Source organism: Camponotus vicinus, unplaced genomic scaffold, assembly GCF_025532165.1.
Source record: "Camponotus vicinus isolate PSW18456_S1 unplaced genomic scaffold, iyCamVici1.0 SCAF_3, whole genome shotgun sequence".
Classification (NCBI taxonomy): Eukaryota; Metazoa; Arthropoda; class Insecta; order Hymenoptera; family Formicidae; genus Camponotus; species Camponotus vicinus.
Window position 1 is genome coordinate 25,238,940 of NW_028141967.1, and position 19,023 is coordinate 25,257,962.

The 19,023-nt window shown below is 36.8% G+C and overlaps 3 protein-coding genes across 11 annotated transcripts in view; 2 read left to right on the forward strand and 1 right to left on the reverse strand.

The window, feature by feature from the left end:
- The first annotated feature begins 6,516 nt into the window (after positions 1 to 6,516).
- Nup58 (nuclear pore complex protein Nup58) lies at positions 6,517 to 12,013 on the forward strand. Of its 3 annotated transcripts, none has more exons than XM_083094185.1 (8): positions 6,517 to 6,717; positions 6,914 to 7,263; positions 7,345 to 7,549; positions 7,621 to 7,994; positions 8,083 to 8,307; positions 8,381 to 8,455; positions 8,577 to 8,600; positions 9,577 to 9,764. In XM_083094185.1, exons 1-7 carry the CDS (start codon positions 6,650 to 6,652, stop codon positions 8,591 to 8,593), a joined length of 1,314 nt encoding a protein of 437 aa, XP_082950311.1. In that variant the 5' UTR covers positions 6,517 to 6,649; the 3' UTR covers positions 8,594 to 8,600; positions 9,577 to 9,764. The 3 variants fall into 3 exon arrangements, with proteins under 3 accessions (XP_082950311.1, XP_082950313.1, XP_082950310.1); XM_083094187.1 differs by lacking the exon at positions 8,577 to 8,600 and adding an exon at positions 8,760 to 8,792; XM_083094184.1 differs by lacking the exon at positions 8,577 to 8,600 and having other exon boundaries at positions 6,518 to 6,717; positions 9,577 to 12,013.
- Positions 10,298 to 14,580, reverse strand: LOC145968600 (protein FAM114A2). 7 transcript variants are annotated; one of them, XM_083094180.1, is made up of 5 exons: positions 13,594 to 14,580; positions 11,768 to 13,296; positions 10,958 to 11,574; positions 10,556 to 10,873; positions 10,298 to 10,466 (listed from the first exon to the last, which is right to left on the reverse strand). In XM_083094180.1, the coding sequence occupies exons 2-5, from the start codon at positions 12,798 to 12,800 to the stop codon at positions 10,392 to 10,394; spliced, it is 2,043 nt and encodes a 680-aa protein (XP_082950306.1). In that variant the 5' UTR covers positions 12,801 to 13,296; positions 13,594 to 14,580; the 3' UTR covers positions 10,298 to 10,391. The 7 variants fall into 7 exon arrangements, with proteins under 7 accessions (XP_082950306.1, XP_082950305.1, XP_082950304.1 ...); XM_083094179.1 differs by having other exon boundaries at positions 13,552 to 14,580; XM_083094178.1 differs by having other exon boundaries at positions 13,361 to 14,580.
- Kibra (WW and C2 domain containing protein kibra) overlaps positions 13,597 to 19,023 on the forward strand; it is a 54,514-nt gene continuing 49,087 nt past the window's right edge. Inside the window, exon 1 of the mRNA XM_083094173.1 lies at positions 13,597 to 15,959. Within this exon, the coding sequence (XP_082950299.1) occupies positions 15,832 to 15,959 (128 nt within the window). The 5' untranslated portion in view covers positions 13,597 to 15,831. The remainder of the gene's footprint in view (positions 15,960 to 19,023) is intronic.

A 19,023-nucleotide genomic window follows, 5' to 3' on the forward strand; every position in this document is an offset into this window, starting at 1 on the left:
ATTTCGACCAATGTTTTAATTTTCTCAATCCTTGTTATTAAACAATATACAATTTAATCGAAAATCGATTAAATGATAGAAATCCAAAATATTAAATAATTACTTCGATCATTGCGATTTTTACGGACAATAATTATTATTATAATATTTAGAGTCACAAATATATTTCATCCGTGTTACTTTATCGTTCTACTTGACAATCTAAATGTAATTTGGATTGTGAGAGAACACGAAGTAAATCAATCGAATTATAGATGCAAATAATTAGCATAATGAAAGGATAAATTGTTTAATAAATAATCAATTTTAATCAATAAATTAAAATACTTCATTAATTTAATATTCCGCGTTAATGTACATTTTATAATATATAAAATATTTTGGCAACGAATTATTGATAACACGGTGTTCGACTTTGGCAATATAAAATATAAACAGTAACGCGCTATGTTTCGGCTTTGTCATCATTCGCACGGTGACTCTCGAGTAATAAGGTAGTGGTGAGAAACGTTTCGTATTGTATTGTAATTTTTTTACTAAATACGATTACGATTAGTATCGAAACATAATTTGCTTTAAATATTAATATAAATTAATTAATTAAAAATTAATTCACGACATGAAACTGTATCGCAACTATAAATCTTTATCGAATCGTAATCATTTATTACCGTGATTAAAAATTGAAACAATATAATTAATATAACACATTAGAGAAAATATTAGACAATAACATATGAAATTATATAAATGAGATACAGATAGCATTGTAATATCTGCATGTCGATTGTGAAACGATTTATATAATTTCATATGTTATTGTCTAATATTTTCTAACGAGTAATATAGTGATACGCCGTTAAATTTCTTTTCTAGATACGATCGCGATTAACATCGGAAAATTATTTATTATATAACAATATAATTAATTAACTTTTATAAATAACACATAATTAATATCTATATACATACCGCGACGAAAATTCTCGAATCGCATATTTCGTAATTTATTCATTTAATTAATTATAATAAGAATCATATATATATATATATATATATATATATATATATATATATATATATATATATATATATAGTAACAGAAATCTAAAATAATAAATTATTATTTCGATATGAAATCGATTTTTACGAGCAGAAATTATTTCTTTAATATTTATAGATATTTATAGAGTCGAATATAATATGTCTGCGACGTTTTATTGTTTTATTTTTCAATCATTGAAATATAATTCAGATTATAAGGACGCACAGTAAAATAATTGAATCGTGGATCTAAACAATTAATATAATGTAAGGCTCCATGATACATCATACAATCTTTTAATAAATAATCATATAATTAAAAAATCTATATAATCTAAAGTACTTCTATATACTTTAATATATTCCATATGTATATGTATATATATATATATGTGTGTGTGTGTGTGTGTGTGTGTGTGTGTGTGTGTGTGTGTGTGTGTGTGTGTGTGTGTGTGTGTGTGTGTGTGTGTGTGTGTGTGTGTGTTAAAGTACGTAAAATATTTCGATGACGAACAAGACAATAATACCGACCTTGGCGGCGTAAACAATAGCGCGCTAATGTTTATATGCCATAGTCTTGAAAAATGTTTCGATAAAAAATAATAATAACACGGTCTTTTGGACTAATTTTCTCGGCTCTATTATTATTCGCGCGACGACACTCAAAGAGTAAAGTAGTAGTACAAGGCGCTCCGTTAAATCCTTTTCTAGACGCGATCGCGATTAATATCGACAAATTATTTGCTGTATCAAAATACGTAAAATATAATATAATATAATATAATATAATATAATATAAAATATATGTATTGTTTACGCCAAGGTCGGTATTATTGTTTGTTCGTCATCGATATATTTTACGTACTTTAACATATTTATATTATATTATATTATAATATAAAATATAATATAATATAATACAATATATTTCGATATGACGAACGGACAATAACACGGTGTTCGGCCTTGACGATGTAAACAATAGCGCGCTAGTCATACGGTCTTGGTATCATTCGCACGGCAACACTCGAGTAGTAAAGATCGTAGTGCGAAATACGTCGTATATTCTTAAATTAATTATTAATTAAACGATTATTGGATCATGACTTTCAATTATATTAAACTTTCGACTATAATTCATATTAATATACATGTATTGCATACATATATCAATAATAAAGACAACATTTGTAATGAATTAGTATTTAATTTGATCTTATAAAAACGTCGAGCGAATCGTACTTCTCTATCCCTTATACTAAAAATATATTAAAGTGTGTTTCTCGTAATTATTCGCGATCGGGAGTGCCGTGCAAAGTGTCTCGTAATCGTTTCTACATATGACTAAATATAATTAATTGTTTGTTCGCGAGTGAACATGAGTGCTGTGAAGGTGCAAGCAAAGGATGAAGAAAGGAGAAGGATATCTGGAAAAGTATCGGACAGCCAGAGAACAGTGAGAGAGCCTGAAGCAGCCAGAGAGATATGCGGTGAGTAATTTATAAAAATTATTTATTATTTATATTGTTGCGTCCCCGCGTCTCGTTCCTGCGGATGTATACGCCATCCGTTATTCTGTCGGGAAGTACGTCGATGGAAGAAGATCGTCTCCGCGCGCGTTGTTAAGAGGTTGTTTAACATCAACGACGGTCAGCTGAGTCTGAGCCCAGCTGTCAAGCTGAGCGGTCGCTCGTTAAAATCTGTGTTTCGTTTTACGAATTATCTGAGTTCTTGTATGTTTCTCGTGGTTTTATGTTTCGTGGTTCTTGTGTTTCAAAGAACCGTATTATTATTTTCGAGTGCGCGAGTGCGAGCGTGTGCCGATCAATTGTGTCGCGCGCGCGTTCGATATATACATATCGTTCCGCGGACGCAACAATATATATTAATTTGAAAATAGACATATTGCTTATTATTTTTTCATTTTCTCAATGGTATATATAATTCGCTCTAAAAATCACGTAATATAATGCATGTATAAAATATTCCAGGTTTTATTTTAACACATTTAAAGTATCTATAATAAAGCATTTATAATATTTTTGTTATTAATTAATATTTTTATATATGAATATTTTAATATCTTATAAAATATTTTTAAAATAATATAATTATTTAAATATTTCTTATATGAAAATTAACATACTCTCTTTATATAATTATATTTTTCAAAAATTTATAATAAAGAAACATTTTTTTGCTAGTTTTACATTTAAAGTATTAATATCAGAGATAAATCTCTCTTAAAAGATAAAAAAATTGATTGCGCGTAATAATTAGTTTTACAAAATAAATTATTTTGAGTTTTATAAAGAATAGATCTATAAGAATATTAATTGATTATATTTGAATTTAATTTTTGACATATTGATTTAAAAATAGAAGTGTGTGACAAGAATTAAAATTAATAATAATTTGAATTGTATTTAGATTGTTAAAAAGTTGAATGATAAAATATCGAATAAAATACACTTAATCTTTAAGTATCGTTAAAGAAATAATTATTCTTATAAAAATCACAATAAAATAAATTATCGTTTTATTGCTAAGTGTTAACTGTTAAATGCAACAGAAAAATTAATTCCTTGATACTTTTTCATTTGATGTTGCTAAATATTCAAATTGAATTTTTTTTTAAATCTCGCTGTTATTAGATTTGATTTGTCTCGAGCACATTTGGTACCCTAAAATTATTATTATTCACACATTTAACCGAGCAACGATAAAAGCGCATGTATTTCATTTTTCCTAAATATATTCGATTGTAACATGTATATGAAAAAATCATTATATCCAGTCATTTTTTAATAAAAAAAGATATTTCTTAAAATGGAAGAACATGTTTTTTTTCACGCGAATTTTAATCTCATATATTAAAAATGATAATAAGGGTAACAGTCGTTAATTCGCTGCCGAAATCACTGTTATCGGGAGCCATCAGGAAGATCGGAGATTCGTTCCTTCTTATAGTGGGACTTCTGATGTTTAATGAATCACTTAACTCTTCATTGTAAATCGATTTCGCGAGTTCCGAAATAGAAGAAATAAGACAAGTTGAAGTCGCTTCCCACTTTTAAGATCGCTCCTCTTTTTATCGGATATTACCGGTATGTCACTCGCGTATCTGCAATTGAATATTTTGAATTATCGATTTATTTATTCGTCGCGGTTTATCGCGAATTTTAAATCGCGATTTATCTTATAAAAATTCGCAAGTAAATCGGTCGGTGAATTGTATATTCACAAACATTACAGACCTCAAATGATTGTTGAAATATTTTTGATTTTTTATACTTACGTGATAATAATTATATCGCGCTCGTGTCTATTGACAGCTTCGATCATTATATTTATTCGTCGCGTTTTCTCGGGAATTTTAAATCGCGATTTATCTTATAATTTAATCGTTGACTTATACATTAAAGCTTTGTTTATCTTTCCACGTCTTTGAATATTGTTTTTAATAGTTCGCGCAAAATGCTAGTAGTGCAAATATTTTCTTCTATAATTTAAAAGACGATCGATGACTATATTAATGACTTTTTTAAACGTGATTCTTTACATTATTTAAATCTTATTAAACTCTACTATTACATCGATTATTAGAGGGACTTTGAAAATCATTCGTTCCGTTATTTTCTATTAAACGTGACCACAACGCGATTTTTAATTATATTTTAAAACTTATAGAGCTCATTTCTTCTTATTCAGCTAATCATGCGCGGAATAGGATATGTATTTTATTCTCAATCGTGAAATTCGTATAAAGTCGCGTATATATTAATTGCAAATAAATCAGACAGTGAATTTTATGTTCATAAACAATACGGATCACAAATGTTTGCTAAAATATCTTCGTCTGTCAACATTTGTGTGATAATAATTATATCGCACGCGTGTCTATTGATTCGATTATTATATTATAAAAATTATGCGTATCTCGCAATTGAATATTCGATTATTGTCGATTTATTTATTCATCGCGTTTTCTCGCGGATTTTAAATTCCAATTTATTTTGTAATTTAATCTTTGATTTACATCAAAGCTTGTTCCAGCTTTACACGTTTTAAATATTTCTTTTCATGGTCTGCACGAAATGCGTCAATAATGCAAATACTTTGTTCTACAATCGAAGAAATGATCAATAATTTTATTAATGACTCTTTTGATCATGATTATTTACGTTTATACGTTATTTATATCAAACTAATTAAATTCTATTATTCTATGTCGATTATTAATAATAAATATCGCGTAATTAATCATCACTAATCAGTCTTGTCTGGTCTATGTAAAAATTTTTAGTAAATTTTATATTATACGTATACTTTGGACACTTTCGTGTAATAAATTTTATTTTGTATTAAGTTTAAAATTATAGTTTATATTAAATTTGTATTTTATTTTGTAATACATATTTCTAATGCATTGTATTTTATATATTCTGCATTAAATTTTGTAATATATATATTTGTAATGTAATTATTTTTATATTACATAATTTAATATTTTGTAATGTGTTTTTTATGTAATTGCAAATTAATTATAATTTACGTTGTATATATTATAATTATATTGTATATATGTAAATTTGTATATATATAATTATATGTAATATATATTTTTTATATGTATTATATTCTCTGTTTAAAAACTCTATTAAAAAGAATAAAAATAAATAAAAAAATTTTTCCTCCTCAATTTTTCCTCCCCTGTATCTCCGCCTTAACGAAGGCATTTGCCAGGTGAGGAGGTTTCAGTACTTTCATGAACCTGAGAGCTATGCCGGCGGTAACATACGCCGATATTCATATAGTCTATATTCTTATATTTAAAATCATTTGGACAACATATGGGCACACATCATACACATATAGGTAAGTAATTTATAAAAATTATTATTTATCATATTTATATATTATTTTCAAAATAATGATAATTATACTCTGGTGCTACCGGCATTTCGTGCACATAGCACGGAACAAAACCAGAAATTGTGCTCATTATATATTACCCTCTGAGAACATTCATGGACTTTGGCTTAATAGTTCATGTCCACGTTTTCAATGTCCATAGAGGGAGTATCGCTTTCAGGGATCACCTAAAAACAGGCCATGACATCTCTCAGTCTTCTCTCTGAAAATATCATATACGGTGCAATTTCTATATAAAAATTTGTCGTCTATGGCGTATGCCGACTATTCCGACCATAGACATAGTAAGTATAGACCGAGCATCCATTGTATAAGCGTTAAGTATACGAAAAGAAAGACAAAAGATGTAAGATGAGTTTCTTTCTCTTTTCAATGCCGGAGGAGTGGGGAGCACTTCTCCTCATCTCAATAGGGGAAACGACGAACCGGCGCGAGGAGATGAAGAGAAGTGCTCCCCACTTCTCCGACATTGAAAAGAGAAAGAAACTCATCTTACATCTTTTGTCTTTCTTTTCGTATACTTAACGCTTATACAATGGATGCTCGGTCTATACTTACTATGTCTATGATTCCGACTAAACATGAAAAAGGATGGTTACGATAATTGTTTGTGGCGCGTATTTATATTGTAAATAGATTCTTTACTATACAATCGTTTGTTATTAACGATATGGCGTTCACATTCGGAAATCCAGCCGTCACTTCTAGTAGCACGAGTTTTGGATTTGGGACTCAAAAGTAAATATAATCAATGTTAACCTTCAAATAGTATTAAAGATTATATTGTAGTTTCAGTAATTTTTAATAATGAAGATAAAGCGTATATTTCCTCGCTCATTAAATATATATTTAATGTTTAGATATAAAATTATTTTCCACAAAGGGAAAAAGATTAAGCGCTTGATTATCACATACAATTGTTTTTGTTATCCAGGACAGCAACGAGCTTTGGTTTGACAAACACGTTCGGCAGCACAACCCCAACGTCTAGCACATTAACATTTGGCGCTCTGCCGGCCCCAACGACGTCTATAGGTCTTAATTTCGGATTCGGTACAACAACAACATCTACACAAGCGCAAAACAGCGGTTTGCTTCTAGGCACCAATATAGTTACTACAGTGACCACTGCTCCTAGTTTATTTCCTGCCCCTACAACCTCCGCACCTTTATTTACGGGTCTTAATTTTGGCACACCAGCTACAACAAATGCTCTAACATTTGGTGGAACATCTAACACAACAGCAACAGGAAGTTTAACTTTTGGTACAGCTACTACCAATAGTATGTACATTATATCAGTCTAATTTCCTAAAACAAGGGGAAATTTATTCTTAGTGTCATACAATTGTCATTTATATGCAGCTTCTTTATTTGGGTCCAATAGTGGAAGTACTTTATTGGGTGCTAAACCATCAATCGCCGCAACTACTACCAATACAAATAAAGGACTCGGTGGCTTAGATGTTTCGGTTAACAATAAAGGTCTTTCTCAAGGAAATAGTAGTTCAACAGCTGCCAAAGAAAATCTACTGCCAAACGAGCTTATGCAAACAATAGATAAATTCAAGTAATATTATATCTTGAGATTTGTACATGTAAGATATGTTTACGCAATATTAAAATAATCGTATTTTATAGGGAGTTTGTAAAAATGCAGAAAGGCCTATCTTCAGATATCGCGAGGGGTTCGGCTAGACCGTTGAATCGATGCGCGGAAGATACAGCATCCTTGATGGAAATCTTGTCTACTTTATCTGGCTCAGTGCAACGGGATCGTTCTTCGGCTGATAAACTGAAACAAGACACGGCAAAGGCGTTGCAAAGTTCTGAAATAGCTCAAAGAACTCACGATACTCCGCCAGGCTTGCAATATGAAAATAATACGCCCCTTCAATTTTTCATGGAATTAGCTGAAAGCTTTGAGCATGATTTGATGTTATTCAGATCACAAATTGAGACAACGGAAAAGCATATACAGGCTATGATGGCGCCGAGAACATTAACCCCACAGGGTATGTTTCTCAATTCTTCCATTAAATATATTCACTTGAATCCATTAGAAATATTCTTAATCATGCATTGCTGCTTTATTTTCATTAGAATTGACAATGGCTATGAGTAAGCTTCACGAGTCCCTAGTCGCGGTTGCTGGTCGATTGCAAAGTGTGCATGCCAAAGTGCAACAACAGAAAGAACAATATCTCAATTTCAGGAAATATGTATTAAAGGATAATACCAATGTTTTTGATAGCATCAAAGCAAGCGGAAAACCTAGTCGTAACAGTATCGAAAAGATCACGAGCGGTCCCACTCCCTTTGGACCAGGTAATAATGTTTTATGCACGTTTCAAAATAACTTGAACATTGTAAGTCTTGAAAACAAGGTTAATGCTTACAGGAAATAAAAGCTTTTTGTCATCAACGACATTAAGCACGAACCGGCCGGCAAGTTATGAAACACGAAATCCTTTAGGTAAATAGGCCTTGTTGATTCTTTTGTAATTCTATATCCTCGAGCTACGAGTAAGAGATTTGTAAGAAATGAATTTAATTTTAATTACCCCCCTTCCCCCCTAAAGATTTGCTACCTTCAGGTCTTGCGTGGATCTAGTTATGAGGTAGAATTTACTAACATATAACGTCATTTATTACTAAATAGAATTAACAAGTGTTTATAATTATTTTGTCTATTTTTTTTCCCTTTCTCTTATTTGACAAATATTCTTAACTTTGAGCTTTTTTTATCTGTATTATCTGATTTTATTTTGCCTTTCCAGGAAAAAAGTAGAGGCTGTAGTTTAATTATTAAGGTATTAAATTTTTATTTCAGTTTCTTTATGTTGATTACGGGAAAGGGGTAACACGCTTTTCTTTGCCTATATATATATATATATATATATATATATATATATATATATATATGTGTATGTGTGTATATATATACACCTCTTACACAGGGTGATCAATTATAAATTTTATATAGACGATTATAACGCGATATTATTAATCTCTTTTATATACTTTGCATTTAGACGCTATCTCGAAAGATTCATCTTTGAATTTACGCTTTCTAACAAAAATAAAGCGTCATTACATGTATGTGCTTTAATTGCTTTTGGCTTTATTAATATTATATGGTAATGCTTGCGAATATAGATATTAATTAGGAGATGTATCATCTCAAATCTTTCATGGATTCAAACAAACTCTGTAGAATGTATGTAAAGATATTTAAAGTACATACTTATCTGCATTGTTTCAATCGAGTTTGAAAAGGAAAATCTCTCAAAAAAAATTGTTAAATTAGATAAAATTTTATAAAGAATTTTATAAATGTGCTAATACAGAAATATCAATTAATGCTAAAATATACTATCAATTCAAGATTATGATTCACTAACAAATGATAATCTCTAAAAATAAAAATGACGAAATTGGCTCTATATTTCTTGAAATATATATTTTATAATATATATATATTTACTATATCTTTAATAAAGTGTAAAAAATATTCCATGCCTTTAGCCATTATACATGTTTTGCCTCTATGTCGATAAATGAATAAAATGTAATGATATAAATATATTGTTACAGTTTGGGAAAGTTCGACTCCGGTATCGTCTGCTAGTAATATTACTATAGGCTCATCCATGAAACCGCCAACAGCAAGCTTAAATTTTAACGCGCCGATTAATTTAACTGCACCATTGCCAGTGAACGGAAGCGGCTCAAACTTTCAACTACAAAAGCCCCCCGTTGGTAATAAAAGAGGGAAACATTGATCCTTTGTTTCAGACATGATAATTTTTATATGACCCATGATATTTTTTATAGCTCAAGTTGAAAGTCTTCTTTATCATTGATAATATTAGAACAAGTGTGTTTAAAAATTACATATTCAGTATTGAGCATGATATATTATTATAATATTTTTTTAATACATTGTACATTAAATGTACATTGTAATGTGTGTGATACTTTTATTTAAATTCATATTTTATGTTACAAATATTCCATGTGTATCTTACATCAATTGTCATATTTTTATATTGTCACGTATTTAAAATTTAATTTCGAGAGAGAAGCAATATTCTAAGAAAAGTACAGATGTATTAAAATAATTTTCTATTATTATTTTATTAATATCCTGGTTTATTTATATTTATATATCTATTTTGTCTAACGATAACATAATATTATAAAGATTAATAACAACAATATGTGTAAATATATTGAGCTAATAAGTTGGTCCCTCTCTTTTGAATATAAATATTAAATAAAACGGGTAAAATGGAAAGTATTTGTGAAATCGCTATAATCAATAATTGAAAATATATTTAATGATATCGTCTATATAGGTAAATATAAGGTATATATAAAAAATTTCTTTATATTTTTATAATATTTTATCAGATTGCACCAACTTGTAGAATAGGGATGAGAAGTTTGAAGGCATCTTGAATATATGAATTTGCGTTACAAGCCTGTGTGAAAAGAATAAGCTCTTTTATAATAGTATTATAATCATTGTGTGCATATGTATGCTCTACATGATTTACACAAGAGAACTCACTTCTGACGAAATCCTTTCCAAATTTGCTTCAATATTATTCGGTTTTTCTACAGTCTCGGCAAGTTGATGTAATGTATCATGAAATGAATTTGCTAACAAGTTAATCTGATCAGACAGAATATTAGTAAGTTGCACCAAAGCGTCAGCTTCGTTCACGGTACTGCGTCGTTCCTTGATTAACAGCAATTCTGCCGTTTTATGGAATCTTTCTATGGAAAATGCTGTAAACTGTGCCAGAGTCGATATAGCATTCTGAAAGATTTCTTGATCCGTATCTGTCGAAGATGATGTAAGATAACTTTTCGTTTCTATCCAAACCTGAAAATATCGACAACATTAGATGCTGTTTGAATGTTTACAATGTGACAATAAAAAAAATCCCGCCGCTAGATATTATCTTACACTATATAGTTTTTCGTAAGTAATATCGACACCAAGATCATGACAAGCGCTCTCCAATTTGTCCTTTAAATCTTTATTATTTTTATTATCTTCATCATCTATGTCATTCAAATTACAAAGTTGTTTAATCTCTTCCAACGTTTCTTGCACGGAGGTCAATTCGTTTGCGTCTAATTCAATTAAATATTGCTGAATTTTCATACTGCTCTGTTTTGATAATATTTCTAGAGCTTCCAAGTGAACGAGTCCTTGATAATCGTCAAAAAGGCTCTCGAAATGTACTTTTCTCGCCAATTGGCGTTCCTCGATTGTTTTTTGCTCAATCTCAGCTTTTTCCTTTGCTTCTCTAAGAATTTGCGATAAATTTGGCTTTTCAGGTTCGTTCATGAAGAAGGCTCTTTTCTTTTTTAATCCAGGATCACCATCTTGCAATACTTCCATCGTTTTCTTCCCAATAGCCTCCAATGTATCTAAACCGCCTGTCATAACTTTGCTAGTAAATTCTTTGCCAGTAGATTCAACCAATTTTGTAATCGAAGATACTCCTGATATCAAATTTCCAAATCCAAATGTACTATACGATTGATTTTCCTTTCCTCGAGTTTCTGAATCTGCATCTATTAATATGAAATTGACAAGTTTTAATCGAAACAACTGTTATACATTAACTATTATCTTCATACATGCAATTGAGTTATATCTAATAAAAAAATAAGATATTTTCATAAATGTAACACAATAAATAAAAAAAAATTATGTGTATACCATTAAAATTGCAATGCTATATAAAATTTATGCTAGATATTGTACCATCGAGTATGGCAGTTTCATCCTGCTTTATCTCTGCCAGTTCTCTAGAATCCTGTATTCCTATCGTATCTTCCAAAAGTGTAAGTCCTTGAGACACATGAGTAGTCAGAGTAGAAACACTTGCTGTAGCTGTATTAAGTAGCGAAGTTACGTCCCAATTTCCCCAACTACTCCAGTTTCCTAAAGGACTTTCCGGTCCTTTGTTCGCCACAGATAATCTCTCCAATACGGGCTCTAATTTCTCTTCCATCAATTCGTCGGGCAATTCATTCTCAAGTCCTTCCCATCCTTCAGGCTGAAAAACTTCTTTAAATTTTTTATTCAACTTTAATTCCTCTGGTATGTCCATTTCTGACAAATCATTTGTACCTGTTGGTTTACACTCATCATCTGACATCGATTGATTGTTTTTCTGCAATTCACATTTTGTATCTTTGCTCGTAGATTGTAAAGATCTTTTATTCAAACACTCTGTACTTTCCTCGTTACTATCCTTTGTAATTCTGGTTGCCAATTTTTTTGTACCCAATCGGTGAGACGAGTTTCGTTGTTGCGTGATTTCGGAGGCTTTTTCAGCCTTTGCTTCTATTTTAGGCATGGTATCATCTGATTTTACAGTCAAACTGTCCTCTGCCTTAAATTGAGCATTTTTGTCCTTTACCGATATCGTGGAAGTTGAGCGAGGTGACTTGTTCGATTCGATGGGCGATGTATCCTCTTGGTTATTAAAAGTCTCTATTGACTTGACCATATGTACATCGTCGTCACCTTTGACATTAGCAGCAATTTTATCATCCTTATCACCGACGAGTGTCTCTTGACCCGTTGTCACATTCGGTCGCGCGGTTTTTCTTCTTTGCCAATTGGAACTTTTGTAAGGCGCATGTTGAAAGTATTCGGCATCGTCGTCCGATTCGGAATCGACCGTCGACGATGTCCAATAAGTGATTCGGCTGTCCTTCTTGAGAGGCCTATTACGATCCAACTCCTCGTCAGCGCTTTCAAAGTCGGTGTCGCTATCGGACGTTACCATCTCTCGTTGAAGCTTACAAATTCCTAAAAACGTTTATATCTTCCACAATTCTACGTTCGAGATTAAAATGAGTTTGCAGAAATATATCGAGATACCCTTCGTCGCAAGTCTAAGGGAGTTGAAACTCGTTTAGCAGTAAAACGCAAACACGTATCAACATATGTTCCAATTTATTATACGTGTATATAGTTGCACGCGTTTGTTTGTGTATGTACGTGTCAAACATTGCGGTCACGTGGACGACAAAGTCATCGGAGAGGCATGTCTGGCACGTCGAACGTCGAATTCGTATAAGCCTTCGTGGCATTAACGGAGATTATTGCGCATGCGACGGGATTGGTTCAGGGCTGCGTCAAAGCGTGGGTCCATTCTTTGCAGCTGCGCTTTATGCCTAGGTACATGTATAAAGTACGCGTTGCGTCTCGCGTCTCGTTTACGAGACGGTCGTATGCTCCAACCTATCGTACATACGTTGTTTTCTCGAGGAAACAGATACCTGTAAATTTACATTCAATTTTTTTAAATCTCTCCGTTTATTAGGCTAATGTTCCGTCATCTACCTGCGCGTCTAAAGTTGAATTCTTCGATGAAATAAAATTTTATTTCAACAAACAATCCAATGACAACGCGTACTCGCTGTTTAATAGAGCAGCGCGTATTTAAATACAGGGTATACGTAAATCGAATCTTTAAACGCCAGCTGATCGATAATCGTAATATTCGAATTTTAGATTAATTAAAATTTCTTTACAAAAGTAATGTTTAATTTTTGTTCATTTTTCAGATTCTTTACACTCTGTCGGAGGTTGTCACTGACATCCTTCTTGCCGCGTGCCCTCCCTTTTTCGTACTCGAAACAATTCCGAGTCCCGAGGTGCACCTGCGCCCACGAATCGTAGAGTGGCGCCATTCGAGCGGCATAGCGGCAAATATGCGAGGCTGCCGAAAGGGCAACACGTTCGTCTATTCCCGCTGCCTCTCGTGCGCAGCGGTCAGAGACACACGGGCTTACCGACGGCGGTGGGAGAAAGAGAGAGAGAACGTCGGCGGGAGCGCGACGAGGATCGAGAATGACCGTCGGAGGCGAGTGGAACAAGGAGAGGGCGACGAGGACGAGCGTCGAGAGTCGAACGGAGACGGGTGGCCGTGGTGGAGGGGGATGTTCTTGCGGTGTACGAGGAACGAGAGGGTCGGAGGAGTGGTGACGAGAACAGATAGAGCGCGAGCGGGAGAGAGAAAGAGCGAGAGGTATCGCCAGATCCGCGCGCGGCATGAACGTCCAGTGGCATGTCTCAAACACTCGGCATGTTCGAAAGCTGACGCGAGGTGGTAGTATCGTCGGAAACGAGAAAATCGTCCGTCGCGAATTTATCGCGAGAAACCTGGTGTACATAATATTCCGCGCGAAGGCGCGGATTATTCCCGAGCCGTATCGCGAAGGTGCGATCCTCCTTCACCGTCTCGACCGTCTCGACGAGATTGCGCGGGGCGATCCACCGCTGGCGGTATCGTCGTCCGCGTAACGCGAAATTAAGCCGGAACGGGAGTTTGAAAAAAAAAAAGGAAAAAAACAAACGGTAGATTGTCCTCTCGCACGCGCCGAGAGAGGGCGTCGAGTTCCCACATTCCTGCGTGCGAAAAACGTCAAGATCCGCTGCTCGGCATTAGCATTACAGTCGCGGCTAATGCAACGAGGAAAAGGGAACACGGTGAAACGTGCTCCGCCGCCGTTGCCGTACGAAGCCGGCGATAGCGCGCGTCGCTTAAAACGGGTCGCGGGCCGTTCCGCCGCCACCGCCACCGTCGCCGCCGCCGCCGCCGCCGCCGCCGCCGCCGCCGCCGCCGCCGCCGCCGCCGCCACGAGAGATACGACGTCGCTGTAGCGTCCGGCACGGCACGCAGGGAGATCGCACGGAACGGTGCGCGGCAACGTTCACGCGGGTCAAATCGCGCGCGCGGTCGCGCCAGTAGCGAGTGTCGCGAGCGATCGTCGAAATTCGCCGACGTCAATTATCGGACGATTACGACGCATCGACAGTGTCGAGCTCCCGTCAGTTTGAAACTCGAGCGCGCCAAGTGTGTATACGTATGGTCGTCGGCGAACATCTCGAGGTGACACTCGACGAGGGAGCGATATTATCGGGGGGTGAAAGTTGTGCGAATCGAGGACGCGACCGAGGAGGTTAAGCGACGAGAGTGCGCGACGGGAATCTCGGGGGTGTTTCGTTTCGTTTTTCTCCTTATCGTTATTCCTCTCTGTGGTGAGAATCTCGAATCGAGAAGGAGCGAGTGTCGAATGCGAGCGAGATTACTCGAGTGTGCGCGAGTGCGAAAGGAAGAAGCGGCAAAGAGGAAGCGGGAAGAGGAAGGCCACTCGGGCCACCACCTTGGGAAGGTGGTGCGGCGATGATACGCCAAGTGCACCCGATCGATGCACCCGTGCGAACGCAACACGACGACACTGTCACCGTCGCTCGCCGCCCGCCGCCTCGGGCCGCCGCCGCCGCCGCAGCTGCCGCTTCTCGACGGCCGGCTATGTTAACGGTGGAATTCCGCTCGAGAGGAATCTGAAGGCGGGGACTCTGACGTCATTTCGCTCATGATAATGAGGTATTCATGATGGCGGAGTAGCGAACGAGAATCAGAGAAAGAGAGAGAGAGCGAAAGAGTTGGCGCACACACACATATACGCCCCTGGTCGCGTTACGCTCGGTGTGCGTGTGTGCGCGCGCGCGCGCGCGAACGTTTCGTCTCCGTCTTTGTCGCTTCACCGCCGCCTCTCGCTCGCTCCTTTCCCCCCCCTTCCACCTGTCCGCCGTCCGACCGGGCTCTTCTCTCTCGCGTTTCGCGTTTCTCCGTCTCTATCCCTTTCGCGCCTTCCTCGCCCCCCTCTCTCCTATTCTCACGTTGGCCGAGCGAGCGAGGTGTATATGCGGCTCGAGAAGCGTGTGCCCGCGCGCACGGATATGCGCCCGTCGATCGCACGGCGATAGAGAGAGAGCTTTTGGATGGATTTAGAGCGCAGTGAAATATGCCAAGGAGACGGAATGGGGAGATACCGCTTCCGGAAGGATGGGACGTCGCCCAGGACTTCGATGGAAAGGTGTATTTCATCGATCACAACACGCGAAAAACTACGTGGATCGATCCCCGGGATAGGTACGTAAAATTAAAAAATAAAAAAAAAAAAGAGAGAGAGAGCGAGAGAGAAGCTCCTCTGCCCGCTTCGCGCATCTCGGAGCGCGAGCGAGAAATTCGCCCCGCACATGTGCGGCGTCGCGATGTGCGTGTGCGCGCGCGTGTGCGTGAGCTCCGACGTCACGACCGTGTCACGTTCCCCTCTCCCCCCTGCCCCTCCCCTCTCCCCCTTTCTCCCGCGCACGAGACCGCGATCTCGCAAAGATACGCGATTCGGCGGGAATGCACGTTAGGTATATGAGGTGTATCGCGCGCTTTCTCTATACATTTTACGGCGGATACGGAGAATCGACGCTTTTCTTTGGCGAGACTCTTTCGTCCATCGTTTTTTAATACGCGAAAATTCCGAAATTAGGATCGTCGGTTTGAGATATCTCTTTACAATCTGGAGCACCGAATAAAATGAACGCGCCCGATGATTTATAATTGATTTCTAAACATGCGCGAAGACATAACGCGAATAAAAGTTTTTTTCTTTTTTTTTTTTTTGCAGGGAAGGGGAATTACGCGCATGCTAAAATTGCCTCATTCCGGGATATTTCCGTTTTATCGAGCGCTAGCAAAAGCGCGTTATAAACAGTTGTTGAGCGCGGGATCTCGGTTGATGTATCTCCGCTAATTTTGGAATTTAAATTACAATTCCAGGAGAGAGAAATAGAGGTCTCTGTGTAAAATTTGCGTTGAGGTGGGATTTATTTACGTTTCTCAAATTTTCAATTTTCAAAAACCCAACTCGATTCTCAATCGTATATAATAGAGGAGAGCAAAATTGATGCCTCGGTTCTAAAACAGCATCATTGTTTCAAATATCTGTCGTAGAGAGAAAGCGTGCAACTTGCGAGACATGTCGTACGTAGACGTAAATCGCGTGCTTCGAAATCGCGCGAGATTGACGCGTGTGAACGCTGCTTAAATTTGATCAAGTATACACGTATGTATGTATGTATGTATGCACGTTACACACGCGCAAATCGCAATCTCGAAGATCGAGGCTACATAGTTGCATATAGGCGCGTGCATCGATCGCGAAAGAAATTGATAGCTAATTCAACTTTGATCTAAATCTCCAGCGTTTAGTCGCTAAATATGTTATAAATATGCTGTTTGATGAAATTTCATCTCTTTTCTTTTTTGCACAAATAATAATCGCGAAATTATTCTCGCGACGCGTGTTTATGCGTCCGAAAAACTAAAAAGATACATTTACAATCTTTGACAATTTTCAAGGTCCACGCTTGACAAACGATATTTAGCATAGACGATAAAAAAAATTGTAGATTGCCGTAGTTTTTACATATTATGTTGGATAATCGCGTTAAAATACAATTTTTTAATTTCGAAAGCTTTATTTATTAGCCGATATTTTAAATGAAAATCGATTAAAAATGTCGCGGGTATATCTCTAACAATCTCCGAGACATTTCGCATTTTATCATTTACGATTTTTTTCGTTTAAAGGCTAACAGAGTCCTTTAGCGAGAGATGACGCGTTATCTAACGTTTTTTAACGATAACGATACTCTGTAAAAATTTCTGCACTAAATTAAACTACCGATTAACGACAGCTGTTATCGTTATAAAAAAGAATTCCGCCCCCTGATACTGTTATCAGCCGTTTAAGCGATAGTCCGCATACCAGCGATATTCTCCGTTGAATCCAACATACATTTTCCTTCTTCGTATATATTTCACGCGTCGCCGATGGTCCTCGCGATCTTACATATAATCTACGATCCCGTGTAATTCTATCGTCCATCTTTCGCGATTCTCCGCATTCGTCGCGATCTAAACGATCCCGCTACGTGTCTATGAAAATCTATGCCCGCGCAGATGGAACGGTACAATGTTTCTCGGAAATTAAGAGAATTTTTAGACCGATGTAAAATTGTACACTCTTGCACTTTTAAATGCGAGTCATAATTATCCCGCTCTCTAAAGCATCTTGTCCCGTCGTCGGGGATCCGATAAAAAAATCTTGGCGAATTTAATCTTCGTCTCTCCGAGACGAGTCTCCGAATCCGATTTTGATTTCGTGAAAGCTCTCAAAGATACTTCCGAGAAAAGGAGCGGGGGCAGAGGAGTCGCGTTCGCGCTCTCGTCGAGGAGCCGTGTGAGCACCGCTTAACCCGACAGAGTGTGTTTCGCGCGCGAGTACGCGTATATATCCATAGCATACGGCGCGCAATGCGCCGAGCGTCGAGCGCCGAGGACTCGCCGGGACTCGCCGCGCCCGCATTCCATCCGCCAGGGCCGCGCGCGGCGCGCGGCGCGATCGCTCTCTCGCCTCGCTGAAAAACGCGAGAAATCTGGCGATCAGGCTCGGGTCTCGGCGCGGAAATCGAAACGCCGCCGTCGTCGTCGTCGTCGTCGTTATCGTCGTCATCGTCGTCGTTGGGCCCTGGTGCAGATTGGAACGACAGAGGGACGATGCGGAAACCCGCCGCGTCAATTTCTCTCGGTTAAATTTGTAAAACTTGTCAAACGAAACGCGCGTCATTCTTGCCCGCCGAAAAGATCGTCGCGAATAATAATGCATATGTCGATGAACGAGATGAAATATGTTTCATCTCGTTCAACCGATGCTTCAAATTTATAAATCGAAAGAGAATTGTTGGGAAATTAGAAAGTCATGGTAAAGTTTGATTGTATATGCGCGAGAGAAATATAACAATTAAATATTACAATTTGAGATGCGGTTGTGCGAGTTTTCTTTAAGTCTTTTCTTAAAAGTGAGTCTTGTGAAAAAAATGGTACCGATATACACGTATAAAATAATTATACAACGTGAATCCAATCGAGGCGAGATTATATTCTCGCTGCAACAGTAGCAGCGTAATAAAAAGAGACATCATTTCGCTCATTTTCGACGGTTTACTGTTACCCCCGTTAATGCGGCCTGCCCTTTCCCTCGGTTAAACGCCTAAGCCACTTGGGAATGAACTCGTTTTGTTGGCCAATTTGTAAGCTGTCGTTTGGCGGCGCGAAAAAAAAAGTATGATTTACGATTGCTACCTCGTAAAAGTGC